The 18,019-nt window shown below is 38.3% G+C and overlaps 1 protein-coding gene across 1 annotated transcript in view; it reads right to left on the bottom strand.

The window, feature by feature from the left end:
• Nagk (N-acetylglucosamine kinase) overlaps positions 1-18,019 on the bottom strand; it is a 156,013-nt gene that overhangs the window by 112,140 nt on the left and 25,854 nt on the right. The window contains exon 3 of the mRNA XM_090384552.1: positions 5,987-6,085. Within this exon, the coding sequence (XP_090240678.1) occupies positions 5,987-6,085 (99 nt within the window). The remainder of the gene's footprint in view (positions 1-5,986; positions 6,086-18,019) is intronic.

Here is an 18,019-nt window from a genome sequence, read left to right on the forward strand (position 1 = left end):
GATCCATTAATACAGACCAGTTAGTTTAACTTCTGTTCCGGGTAAAATAATGGAGTCACTGGTTAAAGATGCATTGCAGGATCATCTAGACAAGACTGCAGTAATAATTCAGACAGCATGGATTTTTAAGGGAAAGTCTTGTCTGACAAATTTCATTGGATACTATGATGTGGTTACAAAGAAACTGGATGAAAAAATAATTTTGATATCATATACAGTCAGTCCTCGTATAACACGTGTTTACATTACACGAATTCGATCATACACGATTTATAAATAGGGGAACGATATCTTATATAACACGAACCAAATTTGCTTATGCACGATTCGCCTTTGTGTTTACAAGAAATGGCAGTCGAACGCAGAATCACCCCAACTGAACGCAACACGATAGGAATGAAGAGAAGATTCTGAAAATGTATTTATGTTTCTTATATCAGTGAAGGGGAATCACATTTCACCATAATAACGTAAAAACCCACACAATTCCAGCTATCGGTATAATTGCAAATGCAATTAGATCGAGTTTACTACCAGTTTATAACAGATTCTACTAGCAGAAACGCAACTGGAAATTGTTTTTATTGTTTTACGGTAGTAACCCCTAGAAATGTGCTTTAGTAAAATGTGAGGTGTTAATAGTGTATCTCTGCCTTTACGGTGTTGTTTATTCAGTTGCTACACGCGCGCAGCTTTGTTTATGTGTATCAAGATTGCCTCCTCGTTTTGTAATTGTGCTTTATTCCCTAGAAATGAGTAAAATACTTAAAAGGCGTGAAAAGGAAGCGTCCTGGTGAAGACACTACAGATTCAGAGAGAAAAAGAAAAGCAATATCGATAAACAGAGACGGACTGGGTCAAAAATTCTTACCCGGGAAAATTTATAGTGGCCTCATACTAGCGTTTATGGCCAAAATCACATCGGCCTCCGGCCAACCGGGGCTTCCCCGTTAAGGCTTATGGCCAGTTCGCCTCTGTCTCCTAAGGATCCTTAGGAGACAGAGGAGATGAGAAAAAATATGAAATTGTGAAACGCTTTGAGCGAAATGAAAGACCATGTAATATTGCACGTGCCACAGACCTAAATGAGGCAACGCCGAGAATTACAAAGAATGCGGAGAAAATAAAAACAACTTTCATAGCAGGAACAACTCAAAGTGTAATTAAAATCCATTAGATTAGAACACAAGAATTGGAAGAGATGGAACGGCTGTCATCTGTTTGGATAGGAAATCAAACAAAAAAGAAGTTTGCTTACGATAGAAGCAAAGGCATTAGCAATATTTTATTACGTAATATTCGTAATAAAATACGTAAGTATTTTATTACAATTATTTATTGTATTTGGTAATGTTTTGGTTACAAATGTGTGTTCAATCTTGGGTGGTCGGCACCTAACCCTATTTTTCCCATAGGGCCTGTTGTTCATATTGCACGATTTTGCATTGCACGAGAGTTTCTAGGAACACAACTATTGTGCTATACGAGGACTGACTGTACTTGGATTTCAGGAAAGCTTTTGCCACTGCTGGGCATGGAAGACTACTGTACATATTGGAGCAGAATGGTTGGAGCAGTTAGTTGCTACAATGAATAAAAGGGTGGTTGAGTGGGAGAAGACAGAGAGTGGTAATCAATGGATGCTGCTCTTTGTAGACTAATGTTATTAGTGGAGTTCCCCAGGGTTCAGTGTTGGGCCCACTGTTGTTTTGTATATTTATCAATTATATTGATGAAGGTATATCAGGCTTAATGTTGAAGTTTGCAGATGACACAAAGGCTGGCAGGGTTGTTAATGACAGTAATGGCAGTGTGCTATGGCAACAGGATCTAGAAAAGTTTGGCAGATGGGCTGAGAAGTGGCAACTGAAGTTTAACATTGATAAATGCAAAGTACTGCATATGGGTAGAAGTAACCCCAGCGAGATGTACCAACTGTGTGGTACTACACTTAGAGTGGTAGAAAATGAAAAAGACCTGGTGCAGTCAGATATGAAATTTTCTGAGTAGTGCAGACAGGCTACCTGTCTGCACTACTCAGAAAATTATTACTGACAACACCCCATGACCTGAGATGGTCATGGGGTGTTGTCAATGATATACAGGAATTTTGCTAGTAGGGAAAAGGTGGTGATTATCCCTTTGTATAAGGCAATGGTTTTTTTTTTTTTTTTGGTTGATGCTAGATAAGCTTGCTTTCTTGCATTACATGCCTCTACTACTACTATCATCACATGGATGAGGTGGAGCATTCTGATAGTACTGATTGGTTAGATTGTGGTTGTGTTAGCAATATTCAAGAGGAACCTTTTTCAATGGAAGATTTTAATTTAGCCGTTAAGAAAATTCGTAATAACAGGTGATCTGGTATGAAGCTTGTTGAAGGGGACGTTATTAAGCATTTCTTCAAACTGCTTCCTGAGCATCTTCTTGTTTTCAACAAATGTCTGCTTGAAGGAATTTTTTCCCTTGCCTTGGAAGGATACTATTCTTAAGATCATTTTGAAGTCACCTGAAAAACCTAAAACTGTGCCCTCTTCTTATCATCCAATTGCTCTTCTTCCAGGTTTAGACAAGGTCTATGAACACATGCTTTCACAGCAAATATTGCAATATACGCAAGAAAATTGGGGGTTCTCAAATAAACAATATGGCTTTACTCTTGATTGTAATACAGAGGATGCTCTAAAATCTTTGGTTAAAACAATTAGAGACTCAAATGAAAAATAGGTTCTTGGCATTTTCGTTGAGTTTGAAGAGGCTTTTATAATATCTCTTGGGACGGTGTGTTACTGACTGATGCTTCACCTCGCAATTCTCCCATCAGCTTTATAGCATCATAGTGGATTATTTTAAGGAAAGATCTTTTATGGTTAAGTCTAGTTGGAATTCGGTAACTAGATTTGCTATTCAAGGATGTCCGCAGGGATCTGTCTTTTTGGGCCACTAATGTGGAAATTGGTATTAGAGAATTGGTTATGAAAGGAATATAGTCATGTTCATATGATTACATATGCGGATGACCTGGTAATCTTAGTTGAAGGCTCTTCGTGGCTACTAATTGAACAACAATTTAATGTAATAATAAAAGATCTAAATGCTTGGTGTGACTGCCATAAATTAACAACATTTAGGTCAAAAACAAAAATATTGTTAAAGGGGAACCTATCTATTCGGAGATAACCAGTCATGTGCTGACTGGTTGTGAAACTTTAAAGTTCATTAAAAATATTAAATATCTTGGGGTCTTTATTGACAGAAACCTTAGATTTGACACCCATATCAATTTTCGGCTAAAGTAAAGAAAGCCAACATGAGACCCATGGGGAAACTTTTACCGGTCAAAAGCGTTTCCCGGTACCGCAGCTTCTCCCTGCATTCTTGGTAAACAGATGGTGCGTGTTATCGGTAGTGGCAGTAGAAGTTGATAACAATGTATTGATTAGTGTTTTCTTATTATTAAAAGCAGATTATCGAGTTTGTGAGTGGGATGAAATTTACTTATGGGTGCACCGTCTGTAGAAGTCATACGAAAATGACTTCTACAGACGGTGCATGTTATCAGTAGTTGCAGTAAAAATCATTTTGCTATCAGGTTAAAACAGCGGGAAGGGGGGATAACACCCTAAGACTGAGGCAGTCTGGAGGGTGAACCCATAAATAAATTTCAGCCACGAAGGCATTACACTCACAAACTCCAATAATCTGCTTTTAATAATGAGAAAAAACTATCAATACATCAGTATTGACTTCTACTGCCATTACTGATAACACGCACCATCTGTTCACCAAGAATGCAGGGAGAAGTTGTGGTACCAGGAAATGCGTTTGACTGCTAAAAGTTTCCCATGGTTCTTGTGTTGGCTTTCTTTACCTTCGCCCAATTTTCTATCTGAAAAAGTTGCAAAATCTGTTAAGATGATAGCAAGAATTACTAGGAAGGATTGGGGTATTAGAGGTAGGGCACTGTCTCTTCTTTATGACTGTGTGTGTTTTCCTTCCTGTTGTTTCTTATGGTATCTCAGCTTGGATACTGTGTTAATATTAAAAAATATGTAAGAAAACTATATTCCATTCAGAGGATGATGCTCCCGAAGATGGCTCTAGTTTGTATAACTGTCTCCACTAATGCGCTACAGATTGCCACAAGGAAAATGCAATTGACCTCTTTCTGATTTACAGAGTAATGACTTTCAACATTCAGCTTGAAACTCCTTTTATCATTCATGATCTTGAGTTGAATTTGGCTAATGATCCTAAGAATGAGGCCAAGGGAATTTTAGATATCTTAATGACTCTTTGGAATCATTGATGGGCTAACTCATATAAAGGTGAAATAACTCATAGGGTCTTTCCCTCTGTTGTTGATGTTCCGCCAGAAAAATGGTTTGTGCCTTATCTACAAACTATGTTTTTATTAATTGGTCGTGGCTCATTTTTAGCAAAGCTGAATCAGCTCAGTGTTTCAGAAAGGTTGCAGTGTCACTGTCTGGCTCTGGAGACATGGAGGCATGTTTTATATTATTGTTATGAGTACTCTTATCTCGGAAATGAATTTTTATTTGCTAGTCCTTAATTAATTGAGGCTCAATTAATTAAGACTGAGGAAAATTTTCAGGCTTTCAAACATTTTCCAAGAAATTATTCCAGAGGGCTGCTGGAACTTCAGGAAAGACAGTTGAAGGCTTATAGACTATTGATATAAATTCTGTGTAATAGTTTAGGATGCTGAAATAAATTGTGTAACTGACCTTTTAGTTAATGATCACATGTTCCTCTGTAAAAAATCTTATTGGACAATTTATGTAGTTACTCATGACCATACTGCTATTTGTCTTCTTTTCGTGTTGACTTCGTAAGGTCAGTGGTTCCTTGTGCCACGTTTGGTCCTAGTCATGTCATATGGCTCATTGTACCATGTGCTTTTTTATGATTCCTTGTGCCACAATTTATATTTCTGATTAGTTCTGTGATGTGATTTATTGTCTGGGGACATGTTATATGTTCATTTCACTTTATTGTTTGTTATTTGGTTTTTAGGAGCATTAGCAACTAAGGCCATATTGCTCCGGGGATATGCGGTGGTCATTCCCTAACTTTTCCGCATCCTCCGTAATTGGTGGTCACAGGCTTGAACCCCAGTCTAATCAAGAAGCTTGTGCTGCGCACTGCTGCCCCTGCTCACCTGGCTACGGAGGCGCCATTTCACTTTATGACATTGTAGTTAACATGACATTGAATCTGTATATAAAATAATATGTGAGTAGTGGATCTGCCAGTTTCTGGCTAGCAGCTGCTTGTTAACAAAAATATAAAAAAATATATATATATCATAACCTTCAAAATGCCTTGAATTAGGCAGCAATGGTTCACTGCCACAAACAATTTGTTCCACCTCATCCCACAAATGCACAATTCAGTTGGAATTCAATTACTAAATCCCAACCCATGAAGTAATTCTCGCATTCCTGTAGGCATTCCCAAAAATGATTTAAGGCTTGTGAAGCTTAGGAAGGGTGGCAACTGGGCAGCAATGACATTCAAGTAGGCTGTGGCATTCAAACTAATCAACCACTTTCTGTAGTGTGTGTACCAAAGCAGGGTGGCAATGTCCATAACACTTGAGCCAGCATACCTGGCACCAACCACTATACCACATCCAAGGTCACTTTGTTGTTCCATTTCCTCATTGAATTACACGTACATACATGTGTACACAAACATGCTTTATACAGCCTGGTTATAGACATGACTGTCTTTGATGGATCAGTTAATTCCTTCGATGATAGAGCGTACCTAATACACTGGCCAATCAGTGTATCTTGCTGTTCTATATCAAAGTAAAACTTTTAATACTTAATTCTAATTTAATTTCTTCTATAGAAACTACATGGTTTGTCCAATATAGAAGAGGTCAGGAAATTATGAATAACACAGGTGGAAAGAAAGATATAGATACAGTATTTGCCATCAAAGTAATACTCACCAAACTAACCAGTGAAATACTTGGATCCAGTCCTGCTTTATGCTTCGCTTTTTCTACCATTTTATGTATACGGTTCTGACATTCATCTATCCCAACCAGCTGGATGAAAAATAATATATTAATTAATAAATTTGCACTATTAGAGAAACAATTCTTGTGAACACTTAGTTCAAAAAAAATTACACAGAAAAATAGGTTTGCTTGTTTTTTCCATATTTTAAATATATCTTAGCATTGTACTTAGGTAACCAAATGAATTTTTTTTTTTTTTTTTTTTTTATGAGAGGTATTAGAACCTATAGTACTTAATACCATGTGTTGGTTGAAGGTTGAGAAATTGAAAGAAGATCCTTGTTGACATTAGACTTGAACTTCTGTAGATTGTAATTCAGGAAATATGTAAGAAGGACGGTTGATCCAGAAAACAGTGTCGAAGTTTGCAGATGATACAAAGGTTGGCAGGGTTGTTAATGACAATAAAGGCAGTGTGCTACTGCAATAGGATCTAGATAATTTGGGCTGTTGTTGTTGTTATTGTTATTTAGGAGCATTAGCAACTAAGGCCATATTGCTCCGGGGATATGCGGTGGTCATTCCCTGACCTTTCCGCATCCTCCGTATTTGGTGGTCACGGGCTCAAACCCCGGTCTAATCAAGAAGCGTGTGCTACGCACTGCTGCTTCTACCCACCTGGCTATGGAGGCGCCGAGATAATTTGGGCAGATGGGCTAAGAAGTGGCAACTGAAGTTTAACCTTGACAAATGCAAAGTACTGCATATGGGTAGAAGTAACCCCAGAGAAATGTACCAACTATGTGGTACTACACTTAAGGTGGTAGAAAATGAAAAAGACCTGGGAGTAATTGTGCAGTCAGATATGAAGTTTTCTGAGCAATGCAGACAGGCTGCCAGGGCAGGTCATGGGGTTTTGTCAATGATATATAGGAATTTTGATAGCAGGGAAAAGGAGGTGATTGTCCCTCTGTATAAGATAATGGTCAGGCCACACCTTGAGTGCTGCGTACAGGTCTGGAGGCCTCATTTTAGGAAGGATGTTGATTTGCTTGAGCATGTACAGAGAGGGGCAACAAGATTGGTGAGGGGAATGAAGGGATCCTTTTACCAAGAGAGGCTTAAGTTCTGCAAATTGCAGCAGCTGGAGACTAGGCACTTGTGCGGTGATCTGATTGAGATGTATAAGGCCTTGAATGGATTGAGCACGCTAAATTCTGATGGGATCCTTCCACTTGTTCAGATTACGAATCTAAGGGGGCATAAATTCAAATTAAGAAAAGACAGATGTAGAATAGATGTGCGGAAATTTGCCTTTAGCCAGCGGGTGGTTAATTGCCGGAACAAACTTCCATCTGTCGTTGTGGAAGTTGATAGGTTAAATAAATTTAAGGAGGAACTGGACAGGCATTTGGAGGGAATGGTGTGATTTTTTTTTTTTTTTTTTTGGCTGATGCTGCAGAAGCTGATAGATACACTTGCTTTCTTGCATCACATGCCACTACTACTACAGCAGTTGAATGAATTAACAAGGAAGGAGAAAAGTTGGTTCTGTGAGTTTGAACCTGGACAGTAAAAGAATGTTCACTGGTTGCACCATGTGATCGGACTGCTTTGAAAGGAGAGCAGGAATTACAGAAGCCAATTCATAAGAAGTGCCAATGGAAGTATCTATAGAAGAGGCATGCAGCAGAAACAGAATGTCTATGAGACAGAGTGGAGAGACTGTTGGAGATGAGCATAAATTAACCTAACTGCCCTCTTTTGAATTGAATCTAGAAGCCTGAGAGAGGTTTTGGGGGCACTATCCCAGATGTGGGAACAATATTCCACTGTAGGCCGGATTTGCAATTTGTACAGTCAACAACTGTTTGGAAGAAAAGTAACGCCAAGAGCAAAAGAGAAAAGCCAGTTTTTCAGATGCAGAGAAAGTAATATTTGTAATGTGCTTATGCCAAGAGAGATTAGAAGGCAAGGTAATCCCCTATAAAGATATATGATCTTGCCTAGAAATCGGATTGTCAGCGAAGAGAAGCATAGGAGAGCAAAATAATCCTTTTTGCAAGATATAAAACATGATTGAGTTTTAGAAAGTTTGAAATTAACTAAGTTATCTTTGCCCCACTGGAAAATTACCTGGAGATCAGCATTTAAGGATTTGGTAGTGGATAATCGAGAAGTTGAAGCTGTTTAAGCAAGGCAAGGTTTCTCAAAGTGGAAGGTGGAATGCAATGTGCTATCGTCAGCAACACTATGGATAGGATTTCCAGTCAATGGAAGAAGGTCATTAATATATAAGAGGAGAAGAGTGGAAGAAAGAACTGAACCTTGGGGAACACCAGCAATAGTGGAGAAGTTACGAGACAGAGAACCAACTACCATCACCTACAGTGAGAGGTAAGAGAGAAAACTGGATACCCAATTACAAAGAACAGCTGGCAAACCATAGATTGGAAGCTTATTTAGAAGACCTTTATGCCAAACATGATCAAAAGCCTTTGAAATGTCAAGAGCATTCAGTGCCGGCCTCAGCAAATGCAGAGCCTGATTGAAGCTTGCTGGTGGGGCCCCTTGAAAAATTGAATATTAACCCCTCAATATACTAAAATAATGAAAAACTAAAACTATTAGTAATTCTTTATTATTTTTATATTATTACAATTTATTAACAATTAACCAGACATTTTTTCTAATATAAACAAACTAATCAGAAGGATATTTTTCTTGCCCTTTTATCAGCAAAATATTTCAACACTTTCTCAAAATTTAAATTCCTTGCTTCTTCTCTTTCAATGGATAAAATTGCAAGGCTGTTGAGTCTCTTTTGAAGCATCATCGGCCTCAGATATGTTTTAACTAACTTTAATTGAGAAAATCCTTTTTCCCCTGATGCTGCAGTCACTGGAATCATTAAAAATATCCTTAGTGATATGAATAAATTCATAAATTCAGTGGATCTTTCATTAATTGCAAGAAATTTTTAAATATTTAAAGGATTTTTGAAGCACAATTCTGGAAGAATTGGTTTCAGTGCTTCCATTTCCTCCACTAACATATGGCCATCAATATCTGCCACCGTCACAGATTTGACTGATTTGTTGCCCTCAATGATTTTGGCATCTGAAAGTGCGATTTCTAAATCTGCAGCGTGTTTTTTTAACTCGTCCTTTGGAATTCTTAGAAATTTATCCAAGAAATCAAAAAAAGATTATTATGTAATTTCAATATCACTTAATTTGGCTGTCAGCATGCATTTACAATATTTACAAAAACATTTTAAATAATCACTATCTAATTTGCAGAGTTAGTTCTTATATTTAGCATCTTGAGCCATTGATCATGAAAGTTTCAAAGAAATGAAGTTGAAGAGTTCTGAGTGTCAGTGATTAGTGCACTACAGCAATGAGTACCATATATTATTATTACAAACTATACGTTATAATTGTATCTCATATTGTGGTTCTATGCTACATACGTAGTTCAAGTTTATGTATGTAAGTTTATGTAAGTTTATGTAGTAACTTCGCAACTGTGATGGCTTGCTGTATTACCTGGATACCTGCCCGCCCACTGATGATGAAGCCCAATAGCTTCGAAACGATCATCTAGGTGGTGGTTCCACTGAAAATAAATAACAGTAGTCTTCTCTACTAGAGAAGCGTTATTTATTTGAAGTAATGCAATAGCAGCTATCTCGTTGTGAAGGCAACCACAATATGAGATACAATTAAAACGATGCCTTCTAAGCTGCATACGTAGCTCAAGTTTATGGGTTAACTATGGTGTATTTACACTGATACTATATAGTTAATTATCAAAACCCATAAGGATTATGCCTTGTGCATTTCGTTTTCAAAATGTGTATGTACATATCATTTTGCTATGGCTTAGCATCAATCTTGATTTATGATGCTAAACCTAATACCATCTAATACTGTGTAGCCTATACAAGTTGAAATTACAATAGACTCTCAGAATAATGGCACCTTTGGGGATTGAAGGTGCTGTTATTTCGATTTTTTTGTTATCTAGTAAGTTTTATTTTAATACATTTAATGCAGAATTAATGAGACTAAATAAGAGAGAGATATTAAGAATGCAATTTTATTAACTTTTAGCTTATTCGTTGCACATAAAAAACATAAACATGTTGATGACCCAATGTTACATTCTGCCATTAATACACTCCTGCTTATGCCCCATTCTATTTTCTTTATTACATCAAGTTTAGTCTGCATGATAGCAGAGTGGTATCATCACCATCCTCCCCACATCGGGTGAAAAAGACCCAGGTTCGAATCCCGTTGATGACGTGAGGAACTTTTGGGGTTTTTTTTTTTTTTTTTTTTTTTTAACTCAGTGGCTGAGTTAGTTGGTCTCAAGTGTAGATAGCAAGGTTTTCACCCCAGAAACTAGGGGTTTTCGTCCAGCAAAACAGGCTAATTGACCAGAGAACACAATTTACAGACACAATACACATGGGTATATGAATTAACTTTCCAGGTGATCCTAATATAATAATAGTTTGGATTATATAAAGTTTGTCACTAAGCTTTAATGTTGTTGTTCTTTTCTTTTGTGTATGAGGTTTAACTTTAGGCGCCATAATGAGGGGTTTTTAATTTAAAATAAATGTAAAACAGCGGTATAATCAATGATATCAGTACAGAATTCACTTTCAAAATGATGAACATAAAGAAATACAGTAATCACGTGACTTGCCGTTTACTTTTTTTTTAGCACTGCAAGCCATCTGCACTGTATGTAAACATCTGATCTCAATGTTCCATTATTTGGGGTGTCATTATTTCGACAGTCCACTGTATTAGAAAAAAGGCTGTTGTCCACCTTACGGTAAAGTTGTCTACTACTTATTATTCATCAAGTTAGTTTATTCAAAATCTACCCTGATATCTGGTTTCAGACATCAAGTTTTATATCACCAATCAGATACAAGTTGAAACAATTTATGAGTCTCTGTAAAAAGAAATGTAGTAGAAATGGTAAGCACAAATCACTAAAGAGGAAATTTTCTTAAAGAATGTTACTTGCATTAGTAGAGGTATATGATGCAAGAAAGCAAGTTTATACAGCATCAGCAAAAAAAAAAAAAAAAAAAAAAACCCCTCCCCATTTCACCCATCCATTCACTCCAAATGTTTGTCTAGTTCTGCCTTGAATTTATTTATTTAAGCTGTCAACTTCCACAATGACAGATAGAAGTTTGTTCCAGCAATCAACCACCCGTGCCTAAAGACAAATTTCCACACACCTATTCTAAAACTGTCTCTCCTCAATTTGAATTTATGTCCCCTCAGGCAATTAATCTGGGCAAGAGGAAGAATCCCATCAGCATTGAGCTTGCTCAAACCATTAACCCTTTGTTCCATTCACCAATCTAGATGCCCTTCTCTGTACTCGTTCCAGCAGCTCTACATTGTTTCTAAAATGAGGCTTCCAGACCTGTATACAGTACTCAAGGTGTGGCTTGACCATTGCCTTATACAATGGGATAATCACCTCCTTATCACAGAAATAAAATCTCTATGCTCATTGATCTACTATCACCTATGATTTTGGCAAAAAGCTTGCATGATGCATACAAGCAAAGCTTACACAGCACCAACCAAAAAAAAAAAAAAAAAAAAAAAAACCCTTAATTTGTCTCAACCTTCTTTAAATTTATTCAAACTGCTCATTTTCACAACACTAGTTCCAACAAACAATTACTCTTTGGTTGAATGCAAATTTCCATACATATATTCTGCAATCATTAATTTTTGTTTTAAATTTGTGTTCCCTAGTGTTATGTGTCATCTGAGAAAGAATAAAGATGCCACAGCATTTAGTTACCTTAAACCTTTTAAAGCCTTGTACATTTCAATTAAATCACCATTAAGATGGCTAGTTCCATCTGAATGGTGATTTTTTAGTTCCATAGTTAATTCACAGAACCAGGCCTTCCTTGGTAAGGCCCTTTGTGCCCCTTGCAAAGCAACGGGCACAAAGTGGCAGGAGTGCTGTGACTCGGGGTAGAACTGAGGGGGGGCGATTCTCCAACGCATCACAGCCTAAAAAAATGTGCAACTTGCGAAATGTTTGCCGAACGGAACGGAACATGATATTGCCATGGGGGATGTCTTTGTGTGTGCGTGATGTAAGGAGTGTAAGGAAATCAGGCGACAACTCAGCGTTGTTATGGGCCTATATGAGAGTTTGAAGGACAGGGTGGATGCCCTCGAAAGATCTAAATTGAGGGGCCCATCAGGCTCTCAGCTGGCCACATCAACGCCAGAGCTTGCACTTGGTCATCGTGCAACACAGCGCCAACCCCCAAGGCAGAATGTGCTGGTCCCACAGGAAGTAGTAGTTGTTGGTGACTCTATTGTCAGGGAAACGGGGAACATGCTTTGTAAAAAGGATAGGTGGAACAGGACCAGGGTATGTCAACCAGGGGCAAAGGTTGATGACAAGGTAGAGCGGATATCATCTTTTAAGGGCACAAAAGGTGATATAGTTGTACATGTTGGCACTAATGATATTAAGAGTAGGAGACCGGCAGAATTACTTAACAAGTACGGGTCACTGTTGAACTAAAGCCGGGAATTAGGGTTGAATTTGAAAGTGTCTGCAATTCTGCACAGACACGATAGAAGGAAGTATATGATGAGAGCCTTGTCGATCAATTCGGTCCTGGAAAGACTATGCAAGGCTCAAAGGATAGAATTTTTTTCAGCCTGGACTGTACTTGTTAACAGGAGAGACTGCTTCTACAGGGATGGGATACACTTAAATAGAAAGGGTGCAAGAATATTTGCTGATGCTCTCGAGGCAGTGTTAGGTGGGTCGGAAAACTGATAGCTTGGGGGGGATACAAGGACTAATAGATTAACAGTAGCAGTAGGCAGAGGTGAAGGTGATTCTTGCACAACTTCTATTAGAATAAGTAGCGACCTGGAGCGAGGGGTGTTGGGGGTTTCAGGGACGGATGGCAGTCATCCTGAAATAGGTGGGTATATGGAATGTGTTAGGGTAACTAGGAATAGGAGCATGTATACCACCAATGCTAGAAGTATAGTAAATAAACTTGATGAATTTGAAGTGTTGGTCAAGACATCAAAGGCGGATATTGTTGGGATAGCAGAGACGTGGTGTCACACAGATATAAGGAATGCTGAACTGGAATTTGGGGAGTACATTGTGTACAGAAAGGATAGACAGGATAGAAAGGGAGGAGGTGTTATGCTGTTAATTAAGAAGAACCAAATCAAAAGAAATGCATCCAGTTGATATAGATGAACAGTGCACTGTTGAGTCAGTTTGGTGTGACATAAGCACTGCGAAAGCAAAAATAAGAGTAGGAGTGTGTTATAGGCCTAATGACTCGAATGTGTACAATGAACAATTGTACAGAGAAATAGAGTGGGCTAGTAAATCAGAATGTCTTATAATGGGGGATTTTAACTTCCCAGATATTGACTGGAACTTCTGTGCATTAAGAATCTGCAAATTCTTAATGCACGAATGATCACTGCTGATAACCAGAAAAAGTAATACTCTTGATCTGGTTATCAGCAGTGATCATTCGTGCATTAAGAATTTGCAGATAAAGGAACCACTAGGTGGGAGTGATCACAGTGTACTGATGTGGGATTTACTTAAAGATTTAATTACCATCAGGGGTAAAGGAAAGGGTTTTTGCTTCTGTAAGGGTGAGTACAGTGGTCTCCGACAGTTTTTAAATTCTGTACAGTAGGATCAACTGACGATGTTACCAACAGTAAATTCTAAGTGGGAAGCATTCAAGGAATTAATCGTGGATGCTACTAAACGTTTCATACCTATTAAGAAATATTGTTCAAGGTTTAGGCCAAAATGGTTATCTAATGAACTAATGAGACTCATAACAGAGAATAAAAATGCATGGGATGCATATAAATTATCAAGCGACTCAGAAGCCTATGGCAGGTATAAGCTAGTCTGTAATCAGGTCACAAAAGAGGTTAGGCAGGCGAAGGCAGATTACGAGAAATCCTTGGCAAAAGATGCTAAGAAAAACAGCAAGGATTTCTTTACTTATATGAAATCTAAAAGGAAGGGGATGAATCTGATTGGTCCATCAACTGTCGAACCATCTGATCGATGGTTCGACAGTTGATGATTCTGCTCAGATAGCAAACAAACTGAATGACTATTTTGCATCTACATTCACACATGAGGAATTATTAAGGTTTGAAAATGGCAGAAGGTTATCAAATTGTAGCAGGATACTTAATGATTTTGTAATAACTGAGAGCAAAGTGGAGGAGAAATTGTTGAAGTTAAATATAAGAAAAGCACCTTGGGTGGATGGGATCTATCCAGTTATATTAAAGGAGACGGCAAAGCAACTAAGCAAACCCTTAGCCATAATTATGAGAGCATCCTTGGACTCGGGGGAGGTTACTGCTGACTGGAGATGTGCAAATGTATCCCCAATTCACAAAGGGGGATCGAAGGGTGACACAAGTAATTACAGACCTGTTAGTTTAACTTCTGTTTCGGGTAAAATAATGGAGTCACTGGTTGAAGATGCATTGCAGGATCATCTAGACAAGACTGCAGCAATAATTCAGACACAGCATGGGTTTGTTAAGGGAAAATCTTGTCTGACAAATTCGATAGGATATTATGATGTGGTTAATTGCTACAATGGATAAAAGGATGGTTAAGTGGGAGAAGACAGAGGGTGGTAATCAATGGGTGCTGCTCTTCGTGGACTGGTGTTATTAGTGGAGTCCCACAGGGTTCGGTGTTGGGTCCACTGTTGTTTTGTACATTTATCAATGATATTGATGAAGGTATATCAAGCTTAATGTCGAAGTTTGCAGATGATACAAAGGTTGGCAGGGTTGTTAATGACAGTAATGGCAGTGTGCTACTGCAACAGGATCTAGATAATTTGGGCAGATGGGCTGAGAAGTGGCAACTGAAGTTTAACCTTGACAAATGCAAAGTACTGCATATGGGTAGAAGTAACCCCAGAGAAACGTACCAACTGTGTGGTACTACATTTAAGGTGGTAGAAAATGAAAAAGACCTGGGAGTAATTGTGCAGTCAGATATGAAGTTTTCTGAGCAATGCAGATAGGTGCCAGGGCAGGTCATGGGGTTTTGTCAATGATATATAGGAATTTTGCTAGCAGGGAGAAGGAGGTGATTGTCCCTCTGTATAAGGCAATGGGCAGGCCACGCCTTGAGTACTGCGTACAGGTCTGGAGGCCTCATTTTAGGAAGGATGTAGATTTACTTGAGCATGTACAGAGAAGGGCAACAAGATTGGTGAGGGGAATGAAGGGATCCTCTTACTAAGAAAGGCTTAAGTTCTGCAAATTACAGTGGCTGGAGACTAGGCACCTGCACGGTGATCTGATTGAGGTGTATAAGGCCTTGAATGGGTTGAGCACGCTGAATTCTGATGGGATCCTTCCACTCGTTCAGATTACGAACCTAAGGGGGCATAAATTCAAATTAAGAAAGGACAAATGTAGAATAGATGTGCAGAAATTTGCCTTTAGCCAGCAGGTGGTTAATTGCTGGAACAAACTTCCATCTGTCGTTGTGGAAGTTGGTAGGTTGAATAAATTTAAGGAGGAACTGGACAGGCATTTGGAGGGAATGGTATGATTTTTTTTTTTAGCTAATGCTGCATAAGCTCATACACTTGGTTTCTTGCATCACATGCCACTACTACTACCCTTTTATGTCTCCTACTAATCGTGCTGCTCTTTTTTTGTACCCTTTCAAAAAGTTATATGTCCTTTCTAAATGAGGTGTCTAAAACTGTATACAGTATTCCACATGTGGTCTAACATTCCCTTATAAATGTCAGACTGTACAATTACCTTAGGTCATTTTTTTTTTTTTTTTTTTTTTTTTTTATCAGCCACCTTTAGTGTAGTGCTATTCCAATAGTATGGGTATTTTCAGCATATCTGCGTAGCTTATTTAGATATTAAAGTACTATATCCTGATTATTGTCCTTAACCACCTTTGTATCGTCAGCAAATGCTAGGTGGTAGGCGACTCTCATCGTCTGGTAAAATATTACCACTCTGCTTATTGGAGGCTTAAAGTGGTGAATCCCATGTTTAGTCTCCAGAGCAAAGCTCTAGAAACCCAAAAAAGCAATTTCACAATAATCGAGGCAGTTGACCATGAAAGATCACGATCTTACAGAGTCATAGCTAGACTTAATCTAAGAAACTAGTATTCGGTAGATGAGATTTTTTGAAGTTTGAGTTAGGAAAACCTTTCCAGACCAGTGAAGCACAAAAAATGTTAAGTTTTGATCACTGTTGAAAAATATTTGATAATAAGATAGGCGGAGCAAATATGTTACAGGTTTTGTTTAGCACACCAAATAGGTTTTATAAGTATTTTTGAAACTAGTTTAGCTGATTGGAGAAATTGAATTTGGAGTGAGTGAAATATACTGAGATTCTTATGCTTGTGGAAAAGGAAATAATATGAGAATCGAGAGGGTGGCTGTGATTGGAGGGATGTTCATTTTAAGAGAGAGTTAAAGATGAATAGGTTTTGATGGACTGAAGGATAAACTGAAAGAATGAAGGTATAAAGAAAATTCTTTTAGATGCAATGATGGAAGATTGAATTATAATAAAAAATGTCAAAGATTGTCTGTATAAGAAATCACGTGTTAACGTGGCAATAAAAAAGGTCGGAGGAGAGCAGAGGTGTAACTAGGACTGATGGTACCCAGGGCAAATAAAAAATGGTGCCACTTAAAAACTGTTCTTTAAAAAAAACCCATAAAAATGGCACCCCCAAATTTGGCACCCATGGCACATGCCCCACCTGTCTCACCCTAGTTATGCCACTGGAGAACAGAGTATAATGTTGCCGAAAGGGTGCCTCTTTGAGGAATACCACCAGAGCATGTGGTATGGTAGGACATACAGTCGTTTCTGCTATAATGCGATAGTTGTGTTCTTGTGAGACCTCTTGCTATAGAAAATTGTGCAATAAAAATAACAGGGCTTATGGAAAATATAGGGTTGGCACAGATTAGACCTATTTAATTTATACACAACATCAGCTGGGCTACCTAAGACTTTCCCACACCCAGTGCACAGGGGTCCAATCTGATTAGCTTTCTTCTTTGTTGTATTCACATACATGAAAAATTCCTTGTCCCCGATTCTTTGTTCCTTAGTCAATGCATTCTCATACGTAGCCTTGGCCTCCCTGACCTTATTTGTAGTACTATTACAGATCAACCTGTACCTATTGTAGGCTTCAGCACTTTTCATTGCTCTATAACTGTCCCACGATATCTTTTTCTGCTCTATTTGACCAGCCAGCTCCACAGTCATCCATTTCAGCATCCTCCTCCTGCAATATTTTCTTAAAGTTATGTATGCTTTTATGGCTTCTGCAATTTCTGCTTTAAAAGTATTCCATAATTCAATCCTTGGCAATCTCCACCCAATTCACAAATGTCATATAGCACCTTAAACTGTCAAAGTCCCCTCTTCTGAAATTAAAACCTGTGCCTTTACCTTTAACTACTGCAACATCTTTCTTCACCTTCCAAATGACAATTGCATGATCACTTCCTGACAACGGTTCCTGTACTTGAAGCGCTGTGATGCCATCTGATTCGTTAGTAATGATGAGATTAAGAATATTCTCATCCCTAGTACTTTCTCTAACATGTTGGTACAATTAATAAACATCCCAGTTTATTTTAAAAAAAATTTCCCATAGTGAGTTTCCCTCCCACTTTATTATTATTATTATTAGCCATATGGTGCAAGGAAGCTGATGGGGGCACCCTAGCCCTATAACCATTACTTCCTTAAAACCCACAATTTCTCTCCTCTCCCAAATCTTCACCTGGTGTACTCCACCATCCTAAATACCTTCAACTGTTCATGTCTCCCCCCCCAAGGAGGGTGGGTTGCCTTTGCAGGGGTGTCCCTTCCAATCCCTATTCTTCTATTTCCTGGTGGAAAGCAT

This window comes from Mastigoproctus giganteus, chromosome 11, assembly GCF_048544385.1.
Source record: "Mastigoproctus giganteus isolate SK-2022 chromosome 11, ASM4854438v1, whole genome shotgun sequence".
Lineage (NCBI taxonomy): Eukaryota > Metazoa > Arthropoda > Arachnida > Uropygi > Thelyphonidae > Mastigoproctus > Mastigoproctus giganteus.